Genomic DNA, 19,435 nt, shown 5'->3' with positions numbered 1-19,435 from the left:
TGGAACCATGCTCATTAACTCCAGCTAAATGGCCAAGTCCTTCAGTCACTAGGCAAGCAATTAGTGGTTACAATGACAAACTGGGGCCACCACACAGAAAAGCACTACTTTACCCTAGAGAGCAAAAAGCAGAACCGTTCCAGAAAAGGCCCCCAAGCAGCTCCATATTGTGGACAAACAAAAAATTTAAATTCTTATTTTGCTTTCTTCTACTGGTATTTCAATTAAGTTTTGTACTAGTAACTTACTAGTTTCCAAAAGGAAACAATGACTCGCCAACAAACCTGTGTAGAATAAGCATTGCTCTACAGCAAGCACCGATGCAATAGCTTGTCTAAATGAGCACACACAAGATATCGAAAGCTACAGGCCTTTCCATAACTCAAACTGTCTTCGGTCATCGAAATGAGCACATTTAAATGCGAACAAACACAACATCTGGGGAACACTGGAGCATGCACACACAGCGTACGTACCCCATAGCAGAGGGCCTATGTGAAAGCCATGCTGTAGTCCGCACTTTTTTTAATTCAAGGGCGTGTTATGGTAGCAATGAGATTTAGTATTATTGCTACTGTTGCAGATATAGTTTGTTTTACAGTGGCTGTTTTATCCTTCATCTGACCATAGCAACTTGCAAGACACGTACACATATAATCCTAACAGAAAACATAATACATCACCCACATCTTAATTGTTTTTCAATGGGAAAAGAAAAAATTCATCTATATGATACACAACAAAGAATTCTAAGAGTACGTGGATGTTTTCTTGCTAAAAATCCAAGTCTTCCCTCTCTCCTTGTTTATCTTAAAATCATAATAGAAAATTGGAATATTACTTTCCAGACTGCCTCTAAGAGAGTCGATGAATGGCCCAAGTTCTTCATCTTTAAGATATCAGATCGGCACGAGAAGTTAAAGCCAGTTGGGAGAGGAAAGCAGCACTCCAGGACAAAAGCTTCACTGTGCTCTCTGATTCAGCATCAACACCAACCAGCTCTAAAAAAGATCTGCTTACTTTGAACTCAACTTAGTTTAAAGTAGCTAGAAAGTGAGGGATACAGGGAGGCTTAAAAGAGTTCAAAGAAATGGAGGGACCATGTACCAGGGGAAATAAAACCCAACACCGCTTGTCCGGGGTGTATTCAAAGTGCGCATCACAGCTCTAGTGTTACTGCTAAAATGCATTAATAATTCAAAATGCATGCACTAGCCTAAAAGCTCACTTCTCCAAAAAGAGTTTCCAAACTCGATCTAGCTTTTATTTAGTTTTAAAACAAATGGCAGAGCCTGACATTAAATCAAACCTTGAGCCACAAGAGAAGGTGCGTGGAAAGGGACTCTGAATCAGGCTCTGGTGCTTCTCAAGCCTCACACCTTCACTACACCTAAATAATCCTGAGTTTCCCTCATCTTAGCAAGGCAGCACCCTTGTCCTGATATGACACTTCCTTTCCTTCATGCAAATCCTTTCTACCCCAAGGCTCCAGCTCCCAGTGGGTTCCCTGCCCGTTCCAGGATTGCTACACCTATAATCATTGTAAGACTTAGCAGATACAGAATTATTAAATAATTTACCAGCATTTCAAAGTAAATTCCTGGACTCACACTGTAAAAATAGCAGAAGTTGGTTTGGTTTTTTGAACTAATTCAAGCTGGTAAATGGGAACTTGGTCCATAACCGGTTATTTTAAAGCCTGAATGTTTTGATATGTCATACTTGCAATAAATAAGGTTAATACTCAAGCATCATAAAGATCAATTATACAGCTGCACTGAATTTCAAGGTAACTTATAAGATTTTTTGTTAGTATCTAAACATAAACTGGCAGGACCAGATAATACCACCTACCCAAAAAGTGAATTTTTCCAGGCAGTTTGTTTTACAACAATATTTATAAGCTTCACCAGTCTTCCAATAGAACAGGATTAATTTTAAGGCAGGTTCATGGATCTTGAACATACATAAAATATATGGCACTATGTATTTTTATTTCCAACTTGTTATAATACTGGATTTGTGGGTATTTATTAAGCAATCTATTCCCTCTAAATTATTACTGACATAATTCTGAGTGTGACGGTGCCAAAAGCTCACTCTGCAGTTAGAGGTGTCAGCTCTGGCTGCAACTCACAAACCAACCCCTGATCGTCCAGAAAAACATTTGATGGGCCTTTAAACATATGCATGCAGACCTAAACAAGCTTCTCATAAAAGCTCCTTCTGGGAAATTAAATATTTGAAAGGAAGAAATTTAGGATGGTGGTAGGGAAGGTCTTGCACCATAAAGTATGTCCCATAGGAAGTCATTTAGTTATTATTAATGTTTCTTTCATTCATACCGTAGAGGGATGGAAAGAAGAACTGCTTAGGAGAATCAAAGTTTGTTCAGTTAGTTTCAAGAGAGACAAAAGAAGTTATACTTTAGGAGAGGTAATCTTGAAGAGGCAGTGAGAGCATCACATGCTTCTTCATTTAAATATTTTATTTTAAAAACCCCACAACCATACATCCACATGACGTATAATGGAAGCATTCCATTTTATGCTGCTTTACCAGGAAAACAGCAACCTGAATTTGCAGGTTCTGTTGACAAAATAGCCAGAAATGAAAAGTCAGAGGAAATAAGCAATTGATATCTTTGGAATCCTCCGTGGAGATCAAAGAGCTTTTTGGTATGGACGCCCAGGAGAGCCGAAGGTCAGAGCCTTGCCTGCAGGACATGGAAGCAGAAGCCTCCATCTTCTGCTCACACGGCACGGCAAGGGATAAAATAACAAACCCATCAAAGTCTACAAACATTTTCAAATGCCTTCTAGACATTATAATAGTACGTGTGGGTGAGAATATGTGTCTGTGTGTATGCTTCCCCTTTTAAAATGAAAAATTCATCTGAAGCCAGACCCTTGGGGAAAGTTTAGGTTCACAGGAAATCTTCTGCACAAATCTCTCTGTTCCAAGTAAAACAAACAACAAAACTTGGGCCTCAGCTTAGCAGATCAAGAAACATCCTCCATCCTCTCTACTACACGTGCAGCTACGTATACTGCATTAAGAATCCTGTCACAGTACAGCAAACATTTTCACATGTAGTATCTAAATACCATTAGTTCAAGTGCTTTCCCCTGCATCTTCTTGCCTTACAGGATAGATTATCATAGTACGAGTGCAGTGACAAGCTTTCTCCTGAGTACTCAAAGTCAACTCTTCCTGATTTTATAATGAGAGAACCATCTTGAGTTCACCACACCACGTGCCCTTGTGTGAGATGATGTTACTGAGTGAAGCAGATGGGAAAGCAGTGTTGATTTTCAAAGACTGGAAACCAGATCACGCAACCATCACGAGTAAACGGTCTCCGCAGGGTTCCAGGATACCTGGCATACCTGGCAACACAGATGGAGCATATGTGGTCTGCTCAAACCAACACACCTTAACCAGCAAGAGATCTCAAAGCCAAGACAGTCAGGAGTACAAATTTTGCAAGATCAGGTTATATTCTATCCATACCTCTTCACCAGGAAATGAATGAAAACATTTATAACCACGGGACAAAGGTACACACACCATCGGAAAGCTAAGCTAATGAATTAACAGTTTAAAAACTTGTAGCCTAACTTGCTACCCCTGAGCTGCCAACTCTGTCATCAAACCTCAAAATTCTGGCACATAAGCACAAACTAAACAAACTACCCTTTTTGTAAGCAGGTATAGTAAACACAAAATGCAAACATCCCCAATGATGTTTGGTTTAACAGCTAATACATCCACTGGCATGACAAACCTCCACTGGAGAATAAAAACACACCCCTGCTTCTGTACATCTCAGGGATCATATCAACATGAAGTTTGCCAGTTATTAAAATCACACCAGCTTGGCACGCTTGCAGATCTGTGTGTACAATATTATGCTGCATTTCAACACCATTCCTGGTAATGGTATAGCTTACTGTATACAAAACCGTAAGGGTTTGAATCCTCTTTCAAACTATGAAACACTAGTGAAATAGGGATTACTTTTCTGGAGCCCACGGATTCTTTTCAAATTTTTGATATATTTTAATTATACATATAATACATCTTTCTGTTTTTTTCAGGTCATTAAACCTCAGGGAAGAAAAATTTTCCAACACAACTCTGTTCCAGTTACTAATTAAAACAATTTTTATACATTTCTGTGACACGTTGCTAAAGATGATTTATGATGGTGGCAAACGGCAGAAGGTCAATGCCAAAGTTAACAGCTGGGCTTATTACAGTCACTTTTAAGATTTATTCATGCCATCAAATAGCTACTATGCACTAATAAAGACTAAAAATCCACAGACAAGTTTGCTATATTTTTAGTGTTAAATGCAAGGGAAGAAAAAATAAGCTGGATTGCTGCAGGAGGTCAACATTTTCAAACTGGAGTGCCACAAGTCCCCAGTTGCAAAGAAGAGCCAAGTACGCACAGATTTCCCTGAAACCATTTTGGCCCCCAGTACTCAGCACATGGGTAAGAGAAGATACCTGCCTCAAGGTATTAAAGTCTGAGAAAATGCTCATCCAAATCTGCACAGTGATATTTCTTACACTAAGAAGGCAGAGAAGAAACACACAAAGTGCGGAATACCCCAAATCCTTTCATAAACAGAGCATCCCAGATTTGCCATTTCATCCCAGATTTGCCATTCTGTCCCAGATAAAGAAAGACCGCGCTGGGTTCTGTCCTCCCGTGACACACACCTGGTGGAGAAACGATTGGTCCTATATAGACTCATAAAAACTTCCAAAGGCAAAAAGAGAAGAAAAGTAGCAGAAATATCCGTTCAACTGAAGCAAGAGGTAAAATCTCATTTGCTTTTAACAATTATTTGTGGGTACAATTATTTGTGTCTACCTGATTTATACACCTAGGTGATCAGCTTAAAATAAACTACATACATGGAATCAGACAGAGAGCTAATCTAGATAAATACTAACAGAAAAAAACTTTCCTCCCTATGACAGGCAATTCAATAACCAGCCAGTTGAGTAATGTCAGACAAATTACCCTTTACTTCATAAAAAAAGATAAACATTTATAAATTATTGATTTCAGCAACTGTCAGTCAAAGGGAGAAAGGTGAGAGCAAAGCGTATAACACACTTTAAGAATGACTTAGCAGCTAAAGCCACAAGGGAACATCAGCGTAAGCCCAAAGCAGACTGAAGCTGGCTGTTCACATACATTTCAGTGTTACACATTCAAGCACACACGAGCGTGCACACTCCTCTGACAGAGAGCAGGACAGACAGACAGCTCTCCCTCACCAACAAGCTCCTCTGAGCACGTGTCCGTCCCCCCCCCCCCCCCCCAAGCAATCTCCCCTCTTCCTTCAAGGGTTCACAAACTCCTTCTGCAAAATGATGACCACGGGGTCAGCAGAAGGACCTGCTTAGCCTTGAAATTATATCCTGCCAGATTTTTGAGCAGGCTTTAATAACTGGTAGACAATTTACAAGAATCCTACCCATTAAAGCTGGATCACTAATAAGGCTGTTAGCTTTCTCTACAGCAAGCAACAACTGTAAAACAAGTAGTAAATGTGCAAGCAGCAACAGTAAAGTTTCATGGAGAGATACTCTCCATACTTGAAGTTACCCCTCCACTATAAAACCCGTGCTGGATTTCTCCCCGTTTCACTGGAGGAAAACCAAGCAAGCTGGAATTTCACAGGTGTGATCTTGTTCCAGGGAAGAATTTTTCTGAGGAGTTAGTGGCAAGTTGGATGCAAGACTGGGAAACAGAAGAATCCAAAAACTGAAGTGAACTTACTCGAATATTTTCCTAACATTTTGGCATCAAGAAGCTTGGCCTAGAGACTCCGAATTTTTAAAACCTGTTGATCTTGGCAGGAGACTGTGCCAATTTTCAGGGAGTTGTGGCTGGAATTATTAAGCTAATAGAAGCGGTTTCCACCTACACTATGAACACAGTTGTTTTTGTATACCCACGTCCTTAAAGCAGCCCTTGCAACATCTCCCCCTACCACTTGAGAAGGCAATAGTAAAGAAACCATACGGAAAAGACAGGGAACAGGAGGGGAAGCCCTTGCTCTAAAGAAGGGGAACATAACGTGACAGAATATGGCAAAGTCATTCTGGGGGGAGATTAACAGCTTCCAGAGATGAAAGGCTAAGAAGGAGCACCACTTCGTACGCAATATGGGTGTGCATGCCATAACCTCTCATGTACTCGTAAAGACAAAGCAAAACCCAGAAAAATTGTCTTTCATAGCACCAATACACAGCAAAATTCAGGCCAGTTTTTGTGATTTTTACTATGTATTTCCATCTTTTAAAAGGGATTGGGGCGGAGGGACTGCTGTTTCATGTTTCGCTTTTTAAAATAAATATTTTTTTCTTTTTAAACACTTTACAAATGAGTGGAATAAATGAAGACATTACAGCCTGTAGCTGCTCATGGCTGCCAAGATACTGAAAGTTATCATGCCCACGGAAGAGCTGGGGGAATGAACAAGCCTCCTACACTGAAGACAGTGAGCAGGCTTAGTTTAAAATTGCTGATGGAAGGAGATTCAAGCTAATCTGTCCAGCTTTGCGCAGACACAGATCAGGGAGCACTCCTCCATTCCTGTTGTTTCTAGCTGATCTGTGTAGAGGACTGCTTTTAGCTGCAGCAGAAACATCTTAAACTACCCCAGTCAACTCCAGAGGAGGGCATCTGCTCAGGCTTTACCATTTTTGTTTCCTTTGCCGTCTATCTCAGGAAAAACATTTACTGTATAATTAACAGAGACACCTTCACAAGCACACTTCCCCTCTGTACCCCCCGCCCTGGAGTATTATTAAATAAAGAAAAAAGGCAAACCAAAAGAAGACGACCCCGAAAAATATCTTCTCAACAGGCTTTGCTGACAAAAGGCACAAGAAGAACTGAACTGCTCTTTGCAACGCTTCTAACTCTTAAGGCACAACAGGAAAATACAATTACAGGCGCAAACCACAGCCCCCATTGAAATGCAGCCCATCATCTTGGCTGGAAGGCTGCAGCTTGCCAAAGGCATTCAAACAGCAAACAATACTGCTGAGCTCCAAACAGGAATTCCTGGCAGCTGATGCCTCGGCAGGCGGAAGTGATTCTGGTTCAAATACTTCCTTTACCACTGATAACATGCTCCTACCACTTGCAATGCCAAAGCTTAACAGATAAGGAGAGGATCCTTCCATACACCGTAATCCAACCCTGTTCTGACAGGGTTTTATTTTTAGAAGGCAGCTACATGAATGCAAACACAGAGAGACAGAAACCAAGACCATGCTGTTCAAAGGGGTAAATCTGCGTCAAATGCAAGATTGCTGAAGCGATATGAATGTGCATTACAGCACTTGCTGCCCTTTACCAATGTATTTTTCAGGGAGCAAAGAATATTATCTGGAAAACTCAGAGCTGATCAGCTCTCCATATTCCATTACTAAAAGCTACTCAACTAAAGATAATTTCTTAATTCTTTCAAGTAAAGAAAAAAGTCTTTATTTCTGGCAGGAAGTAAAGATATTTACGGAACACCTAATCACTATTTCTCCTGCTTATATTAATGGCTCATTGCACTAAGTAAAGTAAAATCACATTTGCACCATGTTAGGGGAGGAATCATTCTACTTTTGTATAACTTAGTGATGCAGAGGTTTTGTTGAAATCGTTCAATTCCTCAGTATTAACAAGCCTTAAAGCTCAAAAGGCAGTGAGACTATGAGACACAACTGCTGTACTGAGATACTCAAACTGTGTGTGAATGAGTTACCTTGAGCAGCTCTACAGCTACAACACAAAACCTAGAACGTGCAACCAAATTAGCCGGGGCTGAGCACCATGCTGATGCATTGAACTTCAACTCAAACGAGCATCTGGAAGATGCTGCGCTGTTTAGTGCGTACACATCGACTCTTCCCGTGTTAGTTCAGCTATCTGCAGTACACTGCACGGTTCTGGAACATCCCAAGCCCCTAAAAAGGAAGCTTTTCCAACTAGCAGACCCTGAAATTGTGCTTAAATTTAATAAGCTGCCTTAGAAACTGATTGTGAACATATTATTGTAAGTTACATTGGGCTGACTTAGGCACTTCTGAAGTTAAATGCGTGGTGAGCCCTTCTGCCTTAACGTAAGACCTGGAAGAGATGCTGAGGACTTCCAAATCCATACTTCAGTGCTTAAGATGCCCTGTACAGCAATACGTGCGCAAGCAACGTTTGCTTTGTGTATTAATGAATTGAGCTTTGACGTTCTAGAGAGAGGAGAGGCATCACAGGCAGACGTTAGCCAAGAACTGTGGAAAGGCAGCAGAGCTTGAGAAAGAAGGAAGCCAACAGAACCGACCTAACCGATGCTGAGTAATCACAACCTAGCCATGGCCTAATAACATCTCGTTTGGGAGACACAGACCACAGTGAGGCTGAACCACAGTTCTGCTCCTGCTAACAAGACTCCTAAACATTTGTCCAATGTTAGACTAAAATAAATCTATTATGCAGAACCTGGCTTTTCATTGTCAAATTAAAAATCAATGATGTAGCCTTAAAAAATAAATGCAGTAGTAAATGTAAGGTATTTCAGCAAAATACCAGTGAATTTCTGACACTGATGCAATCTGTAAAGCCCATCCTGTAACTACAGCTTTGACATCAACTACCTTTGCCTGGTAAACCAGCAATTTCCTGCTGATGCAACGTGTGTCTTGCTGGCCAGACGCAGATATGGTTAAAATACATTGCTGTTGAAAGCAGTATAGCAGAACATTTCTGAAGAGAAAAAAGCATCCCAATATGCACCTAGTCTTGTTAGCATGGTGCCAGGATAAGAAGAGAACAAATCCTTTTTTATACGTCTCAGAAAGTTAATTTAAAACGATCTCATGAGGTGAAATGCCAAGATATTAATACCGATTGCACCACGAGACCATATTATAAGTGACATAAACGTTACAAAACAATCTGAAATTCGGCCAGGCTGTTAATAGACAGCATTACACAATTCCTGACACAGCCAGATAATACTGCATTTCTACTACGCAAATTTTTAACAGTGAATAGATTTTGAAAGGAGTTTACACCCACTACTCCTCAGATGCAACTTGGTAATTCGCTATTAGGTGCCAAGCTGTCATTTACAAGTCACTTCAGCCTACTGCTGTTCTCTAGTCTACCTTGTTATCACAAAGGAGCCACCAATGAATGCCCCTTGATTAAAATGTATGAGCCCTATACGAACCTATTTTTAAGTCTGTAAACTAATACTGCTGTTGTATTAATAGTTTTCATTTATTTTGCCATTAATACTGGTCTTCTCCTAAGCAAATACTGTAATTCCCGACCTTTCCATATTTCAGGAGCAAAGCTCTGTTCTTAAAATATTTTTATCCATATTACAAAGTCATTACACTGTGGGAATCTATCAGAAATTTTGCTTAGAAAAAGGAAGGGACAAGAGGCACGGAGCTGGTACTTGGGGCCCGATTCACCTTATTTAAGCACGTTCTGCTTTAGGTACCCGAGTATTTAAGCATGTACGGTTTTTCGGAAGAAGCAGTGGTGGAAACAGAGACTTGACCCCCCAACACACACACAATCACACTTTTATGACAGTGCCTCCCATGGTGCGGTCGGCCACTGTTCTCCTCCCGGCTTCACAACACAGACACTATCCTCTGGTTAGAGCAGTTTGTGCCAGAGGGCACAACACACAGGACAAGGGAGCGGGAGCACGGAAAGCTGTAGGTGCAGCAACGACACCACAAAAATGAGTGCTAGACAGCACCAGCTCCTGCTTGTGGAAACTTCCCACCAGAACATGCTGCAGCTTTGCTGGCAGAACAACATAAAGAAAACCTGTAAAGCATATATTATCTGATTTTGCTTCTCCCTCTCACAAAAATCTCAGCATATTGCCCCTACAAGTATGCCCTGCCATCCTTAAAACAATCCAAGAAATGCTTAAACCTGCAAAAGAATTACATTATTTTTCTTCAAAATGCTTTAAATACTAGTGCCATGCAAAGGTGGTAATCTCTCTCTAGCTTGCACATTGTGCTGAATATCTCTGAACGATAGAAAGGAAAACTCAGAGGACTGCACGATGCAAAAAGCATCTGTGTGTACACAGAAACCTGCTCAACACCTACTCCAACATAAAACTTCTCTCCAAAATGACTGAAAAACGGTAGTGTCAAATCAGAAGATTACCAGGAGACAAAAAATAGGGACATACATTAGCCACACTATTCCTATACACAGAAACTGAAAATAAAGAAGCACAGTTTTGCTTCAAAAGATTGAGGACTGCTCTGGTTTGCGTCAGCAGCCCATCTTCCAGAGACCTGGTTAAGAGCTGAGCTCTTTGCACTGGTGTCCTCTTAAGCCTACTATTTTGTCTAACTTGCTCTGCCTTTGTGTGTGTGTCTGCCGATGCACATACATCCTGTGCTCAGTAGGATGGACCTCCTTAGAGCCGCTGAGTGTGAATAATAGCAGATACGAGCCCTGAATAGGACCCAAACTCCTTCTCAGTAGGAATTTGTATTACAGAGACAGAAAAAACGGATGCATAATTCTGCTTGCAAAACTGTCAAGTACGGAAACATGAAAGGCTGTAAATAATTCACTCTATATTACAGGAAATGTTTTACAAATGAAAAGGTTGTAACCTCTTTTTGGCTACAAGGCTGGCAGACGCTGGAGGCATTCCTGCTTCTCGAAGCGCAGAACAAGATGTGCCCTGTTTATGAGAAACTAGCAGTGATTCCTGATTCTCAGCCCTCCCCGGTACTGCTCAATAAAAAATGCTTCTGCCTATATTTCTGATGGATGGATCATAAAGGAGTGAAGCTCCACACTTTTAGAAATGCATCTCAGGCTGACTAGCAATTTCTTGTATTCTGATGACACAGCTGCTGCAATGCACAATGCAGAGCTAAGATAACATGAACAGAACGGATAAATTTGAATTATTTATATTTACATAAATACGTTCACACAATTGTTTAAAGACACACACACACAAGCTAAAAATATGCATGCAGTTATTACAGATGACTGAATCAGGAATGTTTGATGCAGTCTTAAAACAGTGACATCAGCCCAGTCCAGTGGAAATAAAATCATCTCCAACCTCAAAGGGGTGGCCACATGGCTGAGGACATATTCTGGCCCAGTACACAGAAGCAATTCCAAATAAAGAGACACTATTGCTTTAACTTGTTATCACTAAACATTTTGCAACTAACTAAACAAACCTTAGCGGAGGTCCCTCCACCGCCTCCCCCACCAGGTTAGCTGGTAGCCAAACACAATGCTATTTTGTATATAAAAGAAATCTGAAACTCACCTGTATGTTGCCAAAGTCCACGTTTTCATAATGGAAATGTGCACATTCAGCCATCTTCGGGAAATGACCCTTTGTAAAGGATAACCTGAAGCACATCAAAAGCACACCGTAAGATAGATGCAAATCACTGAAACAATGCTCAGCATCAAGTACTGTTATAAAATGCAGTTACTGATGTACAATAATAACGACTTTCTCATCCTAAAGCCAAGGGAACAGAGGGGTTTGTTGACGCGATGCACCAAAACAGTGGAGAAAGGAATTGAGTGAGAAAGGAAAACTAAATTGCAAAGTGGCTTTTATCATTGCATCCTTAAAGAACTGTGTGGCATTTCATCAACACCAAAGCCCACATCTTTAAGAAATGGTGCAGGGACAAGCTGCTCTACCTTTACAAATGCATTTTTGCAGTGCAAATAAACAGCCTTACACGAGACACATAGGAAAGTAGAACTTTACCTGTGAAAGGCATCACAGCCCATCAGTCCCGGGTTGATGTATCTGAGGGTGCAGAACAAACGCTATTTATCCTTTGCCTTTTTAAAATTCAAAAGTGAGGCATAATTATTCCCAAGTGTCTCCAGCTACAATGATAGTTGACGGAGAGATCCTCTGGCTCTGCAACATGCTCTTGCTTCTGCTGAAGCTATTATAGACTCCTATAGATATTTCTGGTGGTGAGCCAATGAGATTGTCATTATCTAGCTCTCTCTTCCCACGGGAATATAAGTGGGAAGTGAGATGCAGCATCTGGCTGCTCAGCACTAGAACAAAGAGCCATTTCCCTTACAGCATCAGAGCACTACAGAGAGGTGATCTGAATGCACAGATCAATCGATATTGGGGAGTTCTGGTGCTCAAGTCAGCATTCTTAGCAAAGACAAGTCAAGTAATATTGATTACGTTTGATCGCCTTTGCAGGTTACAGGTTTGAAACCTTAGCTGCAAGCATAATAAGTTGGTTTACATTCTCTAGGAGAGAATGAGAGAGAGAGAGAGAGAGAGAGACAGGGAGAGAGTAAGCCCACAAGGGGAAAAAAAAAATCTGGGAGACCAGAGAAGAAAAAAATACCCCTAAAAAAGAAAAATTGTGCAAACCCCATTCAAATGAAGAGGTACAGGGCAGAACGCAAAAAAAGGAAAAGAGAAGAACTATCAAATAAAAATATATCTAGGCCACCCACTTGTCCTGGTTTAGCTTCCCAGAGCATAGCGAGATGGAAAATTATCTCATTTACACATTGCCTGGGCTTCTCTTTAGTTTTACATATATGTCCTTTTTTTTTATTTTATTAATTAGTTTCAGGAAGAAATCACAAAAACTTAAAAATACAGTAACAGTGAGGTTCAAAACTCTAATAAGCTTTGCTTCTATGGCCAGAAACAGGTGAGAGAGCCAACAAAAGTTCCCATGCCCCCAGTTTTAGACTACATTAGCTATGATTTACTTTGCTTCGCATGGATTTTGGTTGCTTAGATGAAGAGACTATCAAAAATTGTTGCTGAATGCCCTAGCTGTATTTAGCAGCACAATAGCTAAACCCCAGGATATCAAAACTTGAAGCCCAGCAAAGACAGGAAAATCAAAGAACACTGCTCTTACTTTTTTACATTCTTCACTTTCATACTTGCTGTGCTGCCACAGGTCCGCAGCGGCAACTCCCCTGGAATGTCAGGGATATCTGCACCTCTTGCCTGCAAAAAAGAAAGAAAGAAAAAGCAAGGCACTTAAAATTTGACTGCATGCTATGGACTACCGCCTACTAAGCAGTAGCCCATATATTTTTACATATACGTACAAACTCAAATCTCATCTGTGCTGGAAGTTGTACTTCTGCCTTTTTAACAAGGAAAATAAGGAAAACTGAACCTCAGGATTATGATCGAGTATGTGATTATCTCTTCCTGAACCATGTTGCAGAGCCTTGCTGACTCTTAGTAATAACTGCGAGATCCAGCGTTTTATTCAGTACTACTTCTGGTTTCTAAAGAAGAGATTTTCAGAGGTAGGAGTCTAACGTACATTCCTAAACTCCATACTTAGACTCCTCATTAAGTACCTGATTTTCCAAACATCTGTGCACTTAGATTGAGGCAGAGGCACCAGAAGAATCTGGATAGCTCATAGAGTGGAAAATCAACTTAATGACAGAGCTGCTTAAATGTGGGAGGGGAGCTTTCAAAAAAGATATTTGAAGCTATTGGTGTAAGTGCATGAACATATTAAAATTCCTTAATCACTAAAATTAATTTACTTTAGCAAGGCCAGAACTCCAAACTCCCTCTTTTCATTTGTTCTGTCGTGCTTTCCCATCCTCTCCTTCCTCCAGCTGCTTTTTCATAAGCCGTGAGCTCTGCTGGGGTAGCATTCACCATCACAGGGGACTCTGAAACACTCAGTACCATGAGTTTCTCTTGCTGTGCTGTACCAGGCCCTAAGCTCTAGAGGATCGAGGGATTTTAGGTAAGGCTTTTATAAAGGGAGCAGTGATCAAACAAGAAGACCAGCACAGACTTCACAGAGCAGGAGGAGAAAAATATGGTCCCTGATGTTGGCCAGAGATAGCTCATCAGTGATGTGGGTGAGATCAGCTGAATGAGCTTTCTTCTGCTTTATACAATGCACTACAAAACATGACTAATGTCCAAAACAGTGAATGCTCAAGCAAGAGGAAGAGAGGCACTTCAGGATTCCCTCTCTTACAGGCCTGGAACAAAAAAATCCATTTTCCAGTGACAGGAGTAAACAGATAAGTTCCCTGACCCAGAAGATCAGTCCCAATGCTTCTAAGCTGGTCCACCAAAAGATCTGTGAACATTCGAGTCGATCACTCCCAAAGCTAATACATATAACAGAATACAGTTGTAGACCACAACGTAAAATACAGAAACAACTTAGTCCTCGCGCCCAAAACTTCCGAGTCACACAATCACAATTCAAGCTAGCAGCCCACATACGGGACGAACAATGGGGGAATCTTTCTTATCCCCCTCCCTGAAGCTCTCATTTTAGCTTGACATGGTGTCGTGGTTTAGCCCCAGATGGCAACCAAGCCCTACCCAGCCGTTCGCTCACTCCCCCCCGGTGGGATGGGGGAGAGAATCGGAAGAGTAAAAGTGAGAAAACTCGTGGGTTGAGATAAAGACAGTTTAATAAGTAAAGCAAAAGCCGCGCACACAAGCAAAGCAAAACAAGGAATTCATTCACTCCTTCCCATGGCAGGCAGGTGTTCAGCCATCTCCAGGAAAGCAGGGCTCCATCACGCATAATGGTTACTTGGGAAGACAAACGCCATCACTCTGAACGTCCCCCCCTTCCTTCTTCTTCCCCAGCTTTATATACTGAGCATGACGCCGTGTGGTATGGAATAGCCCTTTGGCCAGTTTGGATCAACATCTTGGCTGTGTCCCCTCCCAACATCTTCTGCACCTGGCAGAGCATGGGGAGCTGAAAAGTCCTTGACTGGTGCAAACATTACTTAGCAACAACTAAAACATCAGCGTGTTATCAATATTATTCTTACACTAAAATCCAAAACACAGCACTATACCAGCTACTAGGAAGAAAATTAACTCTATCCCAGCCAAAACCAGGACACATGGGTCAAATTTACATGTGCTTCACCACATTGTAAAGAGCTGCAGTAAATAAGTCAAAAGCATTCACCATGCCTATATTCATTAACAGCAACAGAGCTAGAGGGAGTGATTCATCTCATTCAACTCCAGATGTGCACGAGGTACGCAGCTACAACTGTGTTATCTACCCGAGGCTACTTTTATAGTCACCAGAGATAAGCAGGCACTTTGGGTCCGGTTCACCTACTTTAAACAGCTAGATGAGGACAAAAGCAACCACGTTGCAGAAGTATCTATTGCTCCTTGGACAGGGAACGGACAGGGAATCCAGGATGACCCTGGCTCAGACGCAGACACACATCGTAAACAGCTGCATGCATCCAACCAACATGACTGTGGCTTACGCAGGACTTGAGTAGAGCACGTTCTCTGCAGCCAGACAAATTCCTGTTATTTCCAGCACTGCCCTTGGAAAAGGGATGCTGCAGCTATTATGAGCGAGCTTCCCCCTTTCAACATTACTGAATAAATTTGAAGCCAGGACACTCGCTCTCACAGTTGCGCCTTTCACAGCCCTGAACATAAGCAATGCTTTAACTCCATTGTCCCACAGCTGTAGAGAACATGCACACCCACTCACTGAAGAAAAACAAGGACAATATTTATATCCTTAAATAAACCTATCCTTGGCTGACTGACTGTCACTAAGCACACAATTACTTCAGTATGTAAGAGGACACTTGAGAGTCTCATTGTGAATTTTAACATTAAGAGGATCACCAATTAAATAAACCTTACAGGTCTTTTACATAAGAAAATAACTAATTACAGTCATAAATGTGCCATTCCAGTAAGCTGCTTTTAGGCAAAGCTGGATGTGCTTGCCTTAATTTTCTAAGGAACAGAATTTCTGTAGGAAGAAAAATAATTTTTCTTCTCCATCAGCAGTAGAAGCTGGTGGGATATAAAAACGGATAAACAAATCTGACAGAAAAACGTGGGCTTCAAGCCAGTTTGCAGCAGTGGGTAGAGACTACCCTGGATCTGACTCAAAGCAGCGTAGGCAAAACTCACACCTCCAGGAGACTTAAATGCCAGCATCTCTCTTCAAAAAAGCTGTATTATCCTCTTCTTCCCAGTTGACTTATGTCCAAATCGTGCTGGAAGGAGATATCTGCCTCTCCCATTTCCAACAGCATGCACCCATTAAATGGACTACAATGAGATGCAATATAGTAATTAACTTTGATTGCTTTTCCAATTAGATCTGAGCTCTTTGGACTCTGCTGCAGAACACCAATCTCTCATAAGTCTCACCGTTGAAGAAAAAGGGCAGAATGGCAATCTTATGCAAGCTAAAATATTTAGTATGAGGTACTAACACCAGAAAAAACTTGGGGAATAGATAGATAAGCAAAAAAGAATCTTATTGCAATTTCAGAAACCATATTACTGCAAAATAAACTGCAACTACTTTCCATTTAAACCAAAATACATAGCTACATAAAAGCACACTTTAGTCACCACTAGTTTGTACCTGTTTTGATCCAAAACCTGGCATGCAAAATGTCACCCTAGATTACCCTCCTCTCAAAATACAAACAAAACACTCCAAATGAGATTTGTCATCTTTTGTGCTTTGTGTCACAGTAATTTAATTTTAAAAATCATTTTGAAACAGTTGAATTATTTACATCTGAAAATTAGCTAGCTAGCATCATCGGTTGCTTCTCACTTCCCTATTTTCTATGCATCGCTGTTCTGTGGAAACCTAGCAATTGCATAGCAAATCTGTCTATGCAAATTATTTAGTTCAATTTTCACAGCTTACTGTCACTGCTGCATCAATCTGCTTTGGTCCAAAACTGGGTAAACAAATTAGGACTCAATCCAGAACGCAGTCAATTGACTTTATCAGGATCCTCAGTCCTCCTACATTTCAGTGGAAGGCTTTTGAGCAACATCACTTCACCAGTCTCCCCTGAACCAAGATATTCTCCTACCAAAAGGCCACTAAAGACTACACTTATATTAGTAGCAGTTGGGACAATATTTGAGAACTTCAGTTTTTTGTAACAGATGCATCAAATGCGACGCAGGTAGATACCACTAAAAAGTTTGCTCTAAGCAATTTTGGGAGAACGCCTGTCTGTCTGTCCCACTCCCCAATGGACGGCCATGCCATTTTAAATCACCACAGCCGTTTGCTTGGTGGGTATCAGGAGGACCCCTGAAGCACCCACATCACTTGTGCAATTTTCAGGTGTTGCTGCTGAACAAACTGGGAATCTGAGAGCTCTCACAAATCAGAGTGTCCAGCTTGAAGCATCCAAGTTTGAAAATTTTGGTCTTTATATTTATAGCCATGATTTAGAAAACTTCAGCTTTGCGTTCTCTAGCACACAAAACCTTAGTCATAAATATTTTATATCTAACAACTCCACTGCATAATATGAAAGGATTTTCTTCTAAATGTCTCATTGCATTTATCAGAAAACACGTCAACCCGTCTCCCTCACATCTGAGAAACATAACACAATTTGAAAATACACTTAAAATTGAAGAAAATAGTCCAGTGAGCATGATATGATAAAGTTTCCACCTTGGTATCCTCAATAGGGGAGAATATTGAACCTCTGCAAAACCCATGCTCCTCCTCCTACTGCCACAGACGTACACTGGGATGCACAAGAAGAGAAGAAAGGATGGAGTCCCACCAAGCTCAGAATCCCACACCTGGTGAAGTGGTTTTCCACAATACTACTATAAAACCCCTGAGGAGGTACCATATACAGGAGGGGATACAACACAAGATTTGACAGGTCAGCATGTACCCAGACTATGGAATTCGAGTGGGATTTCTGAAGGCGGAAATGTACTCTTAATCCAAGGTTAACACAAAGCAAGAATAACTATTAGACAGGCAGTAACATTTCTGGATCTTCCTACCATCAGTATCTCACCAAAACCATTTTGGAGGGACCAGATTGCTCTGGATTCTTTCAGCACATGGCCTTGTTTCTAAAAGTGGCAGAGCTGATTCAAAATGCTAGTTGGTAGTTGGTTTCCATGACAGTCTTTCCTTTACATCATCTTCATTTCCCCTCGATTTTCTTGGAGGGAAAAAAAAGGGGTGGGGAGAAGACAAAACCTCCCAGAGCTTTCCAAAAAAACCAAGCTTTGTTAGAGTTTTACTTCTTCACTGAAGAACAGCAAGAAACAAAAATGTTGCTTCAGTAAAAGTCATTACTCTGTGGTGAGTAATGGTCTACTTAACTTGAGCGAGAGGATGAACTGAAGCAGCCAGTATACAGAGTTCGATACCTGAAGTGGGTGTTTAAGCACAAGGACATCAACAGCTATTCCAAATCTTGGGTACCAACTAGCTACACAAAGCTGGCTTGGCATCAGCTTCTTTGCAGAGCTTAGTTTGCAACGTTAAAAAGAAACTGTCCTACAAAAATCACTACGAGGTAAAAGATGATAGCTCCATTAGCACCATCCTGCTTTTACCAATTACTGCTCAAGAGTCAGCCTGAAGCACAATGAAAGAACAAATGTGGTTCATCTCAGCTTCATATTCCACGGCCACTAACATACTCCAGGGAAAGCCATCTCTCTCTACTCTCACTTTATATGTTGTAACAACTATCCTGGTTCTCCACAATAAATAAATCAACAAAGCAAAGGAAAAATGCTTTTACTAAACTGAAAGTCACCATGTCCAAGCTACTACAAATAACTCCAAATGAAAGGTCCCAGTTTTGCAGCATTTATCTGCCCAAGCACTATCCCCTAAAAGGATTAAAATGTACCTGAGCACAGGAAGGCTGTAACTGGGTCACTTTTTTGAGTGGAAGAAATGTACGGTAATTGATGAAGACACAACATTCATCCAAATATGTCAGAGGTACAGTGGCAATATGATGGAAATGCAAGTATTTGCCAAGTTCTTCATAGTACCACTGTCCATTGATTCATTTAGTGGATGCAAATGAGCTTCCTAAGTATTTTCATACAGGATGTTTGCGTCACTTTAACACGTTTCAGCTACATTTTTCAGAGCTGCTTAAGATATTTGGAGGCATTTAAAATGAAGAAGCAATTGCATCTAGTTTATGTACCCAGGTCCAGCAATCTCAGCTTGAAGAAAAATATCTGCTCATTATACTACAGCAGCTTTACCAAAGAAGTAAAAACCAAAAAGAAATACCCCCGCTCCAACTCTGCATTTTGCAATTGACCATCTTAAGAATTAATATCCGTGCTGTTCACGGTCTGATCAGCAGAGCGCAGCACAGGCACATTTAATAACCACCTCGAGTGTCTGCAAAGCTGCAAACCAAGGACAAGCTCCTGTGCACGTACCCAAGAGGCCTCTGTACCCATCGATATTTGCAGAAGCTGGCTACGCACCCTCACTCAGAAAGGAGCAAGGCATCGGATAAACTTTACCTTTGAGAGTGCAAGGGTCTAGCATACTCCGA

The 19,435-nt window shown here is 41.0% G+C and overlaps 1 protein-coding gene across 11 annotated transcripts in view; it reads right to left on the bottom strand.

Annotated features, from left to right (window-relative positions):
* ARHGAP32 (Rho GTPase activating protein 32) overlaps positions 1 to 19,435 on the bottom strand; it is a 263,478-nt gene that overhangs the window by 131,941 nt on the left and 112,102 nt on the right. For 9 of the 11 annotated variants that reach the window (XM_075521301.1, XM_075521303.1, XM_075521295.1 and 6 more), the window contains 3 exons: positions 12,973 to 13,064; positions 11,829 to 11,870; positions 11,370 to 11,454 (listed from right to left, as the gene is read on the bottom strand). In XM_075521301.1, the coding sequence (XP_075377416.1) occupies positions 11,370 to 11,454; positions 11,829 to 11,870; positions 12,973 to 13,064 (219 nt within the window). The remainder of the gene's footprint in view (positions 1 to 11,369; positions 11,455 to 11,828; positions 11,871 to 12,972; positions 13,065 to 19,435) is intronic. The other 2 variants (XM_075521294.1, XM_075521304.1) reach the window with 1 other exon arrangement.

Source organism: Mycteria americana, chromosome 19 (genome assembly GCF_035582795.1).
Source record: "Mycteria americana isolate JAX WOST 10 ecotype Jacksonville Zoo and Gardens chromosome 19, USCA_MyAme_1.0, whole genome shotgun sequence".
Lineage (NCBI taxonomy): Eukaryota > Metazoa > Chordata > Aves > Ciconiiformes > Ciconiidae > Mycteria > Mycteria americana.
The sequence above is the reverse complement of the archived record's forward strand: the minus strand, read 5'-3'. Positions and strand labels throughout refer to the sequence as shown.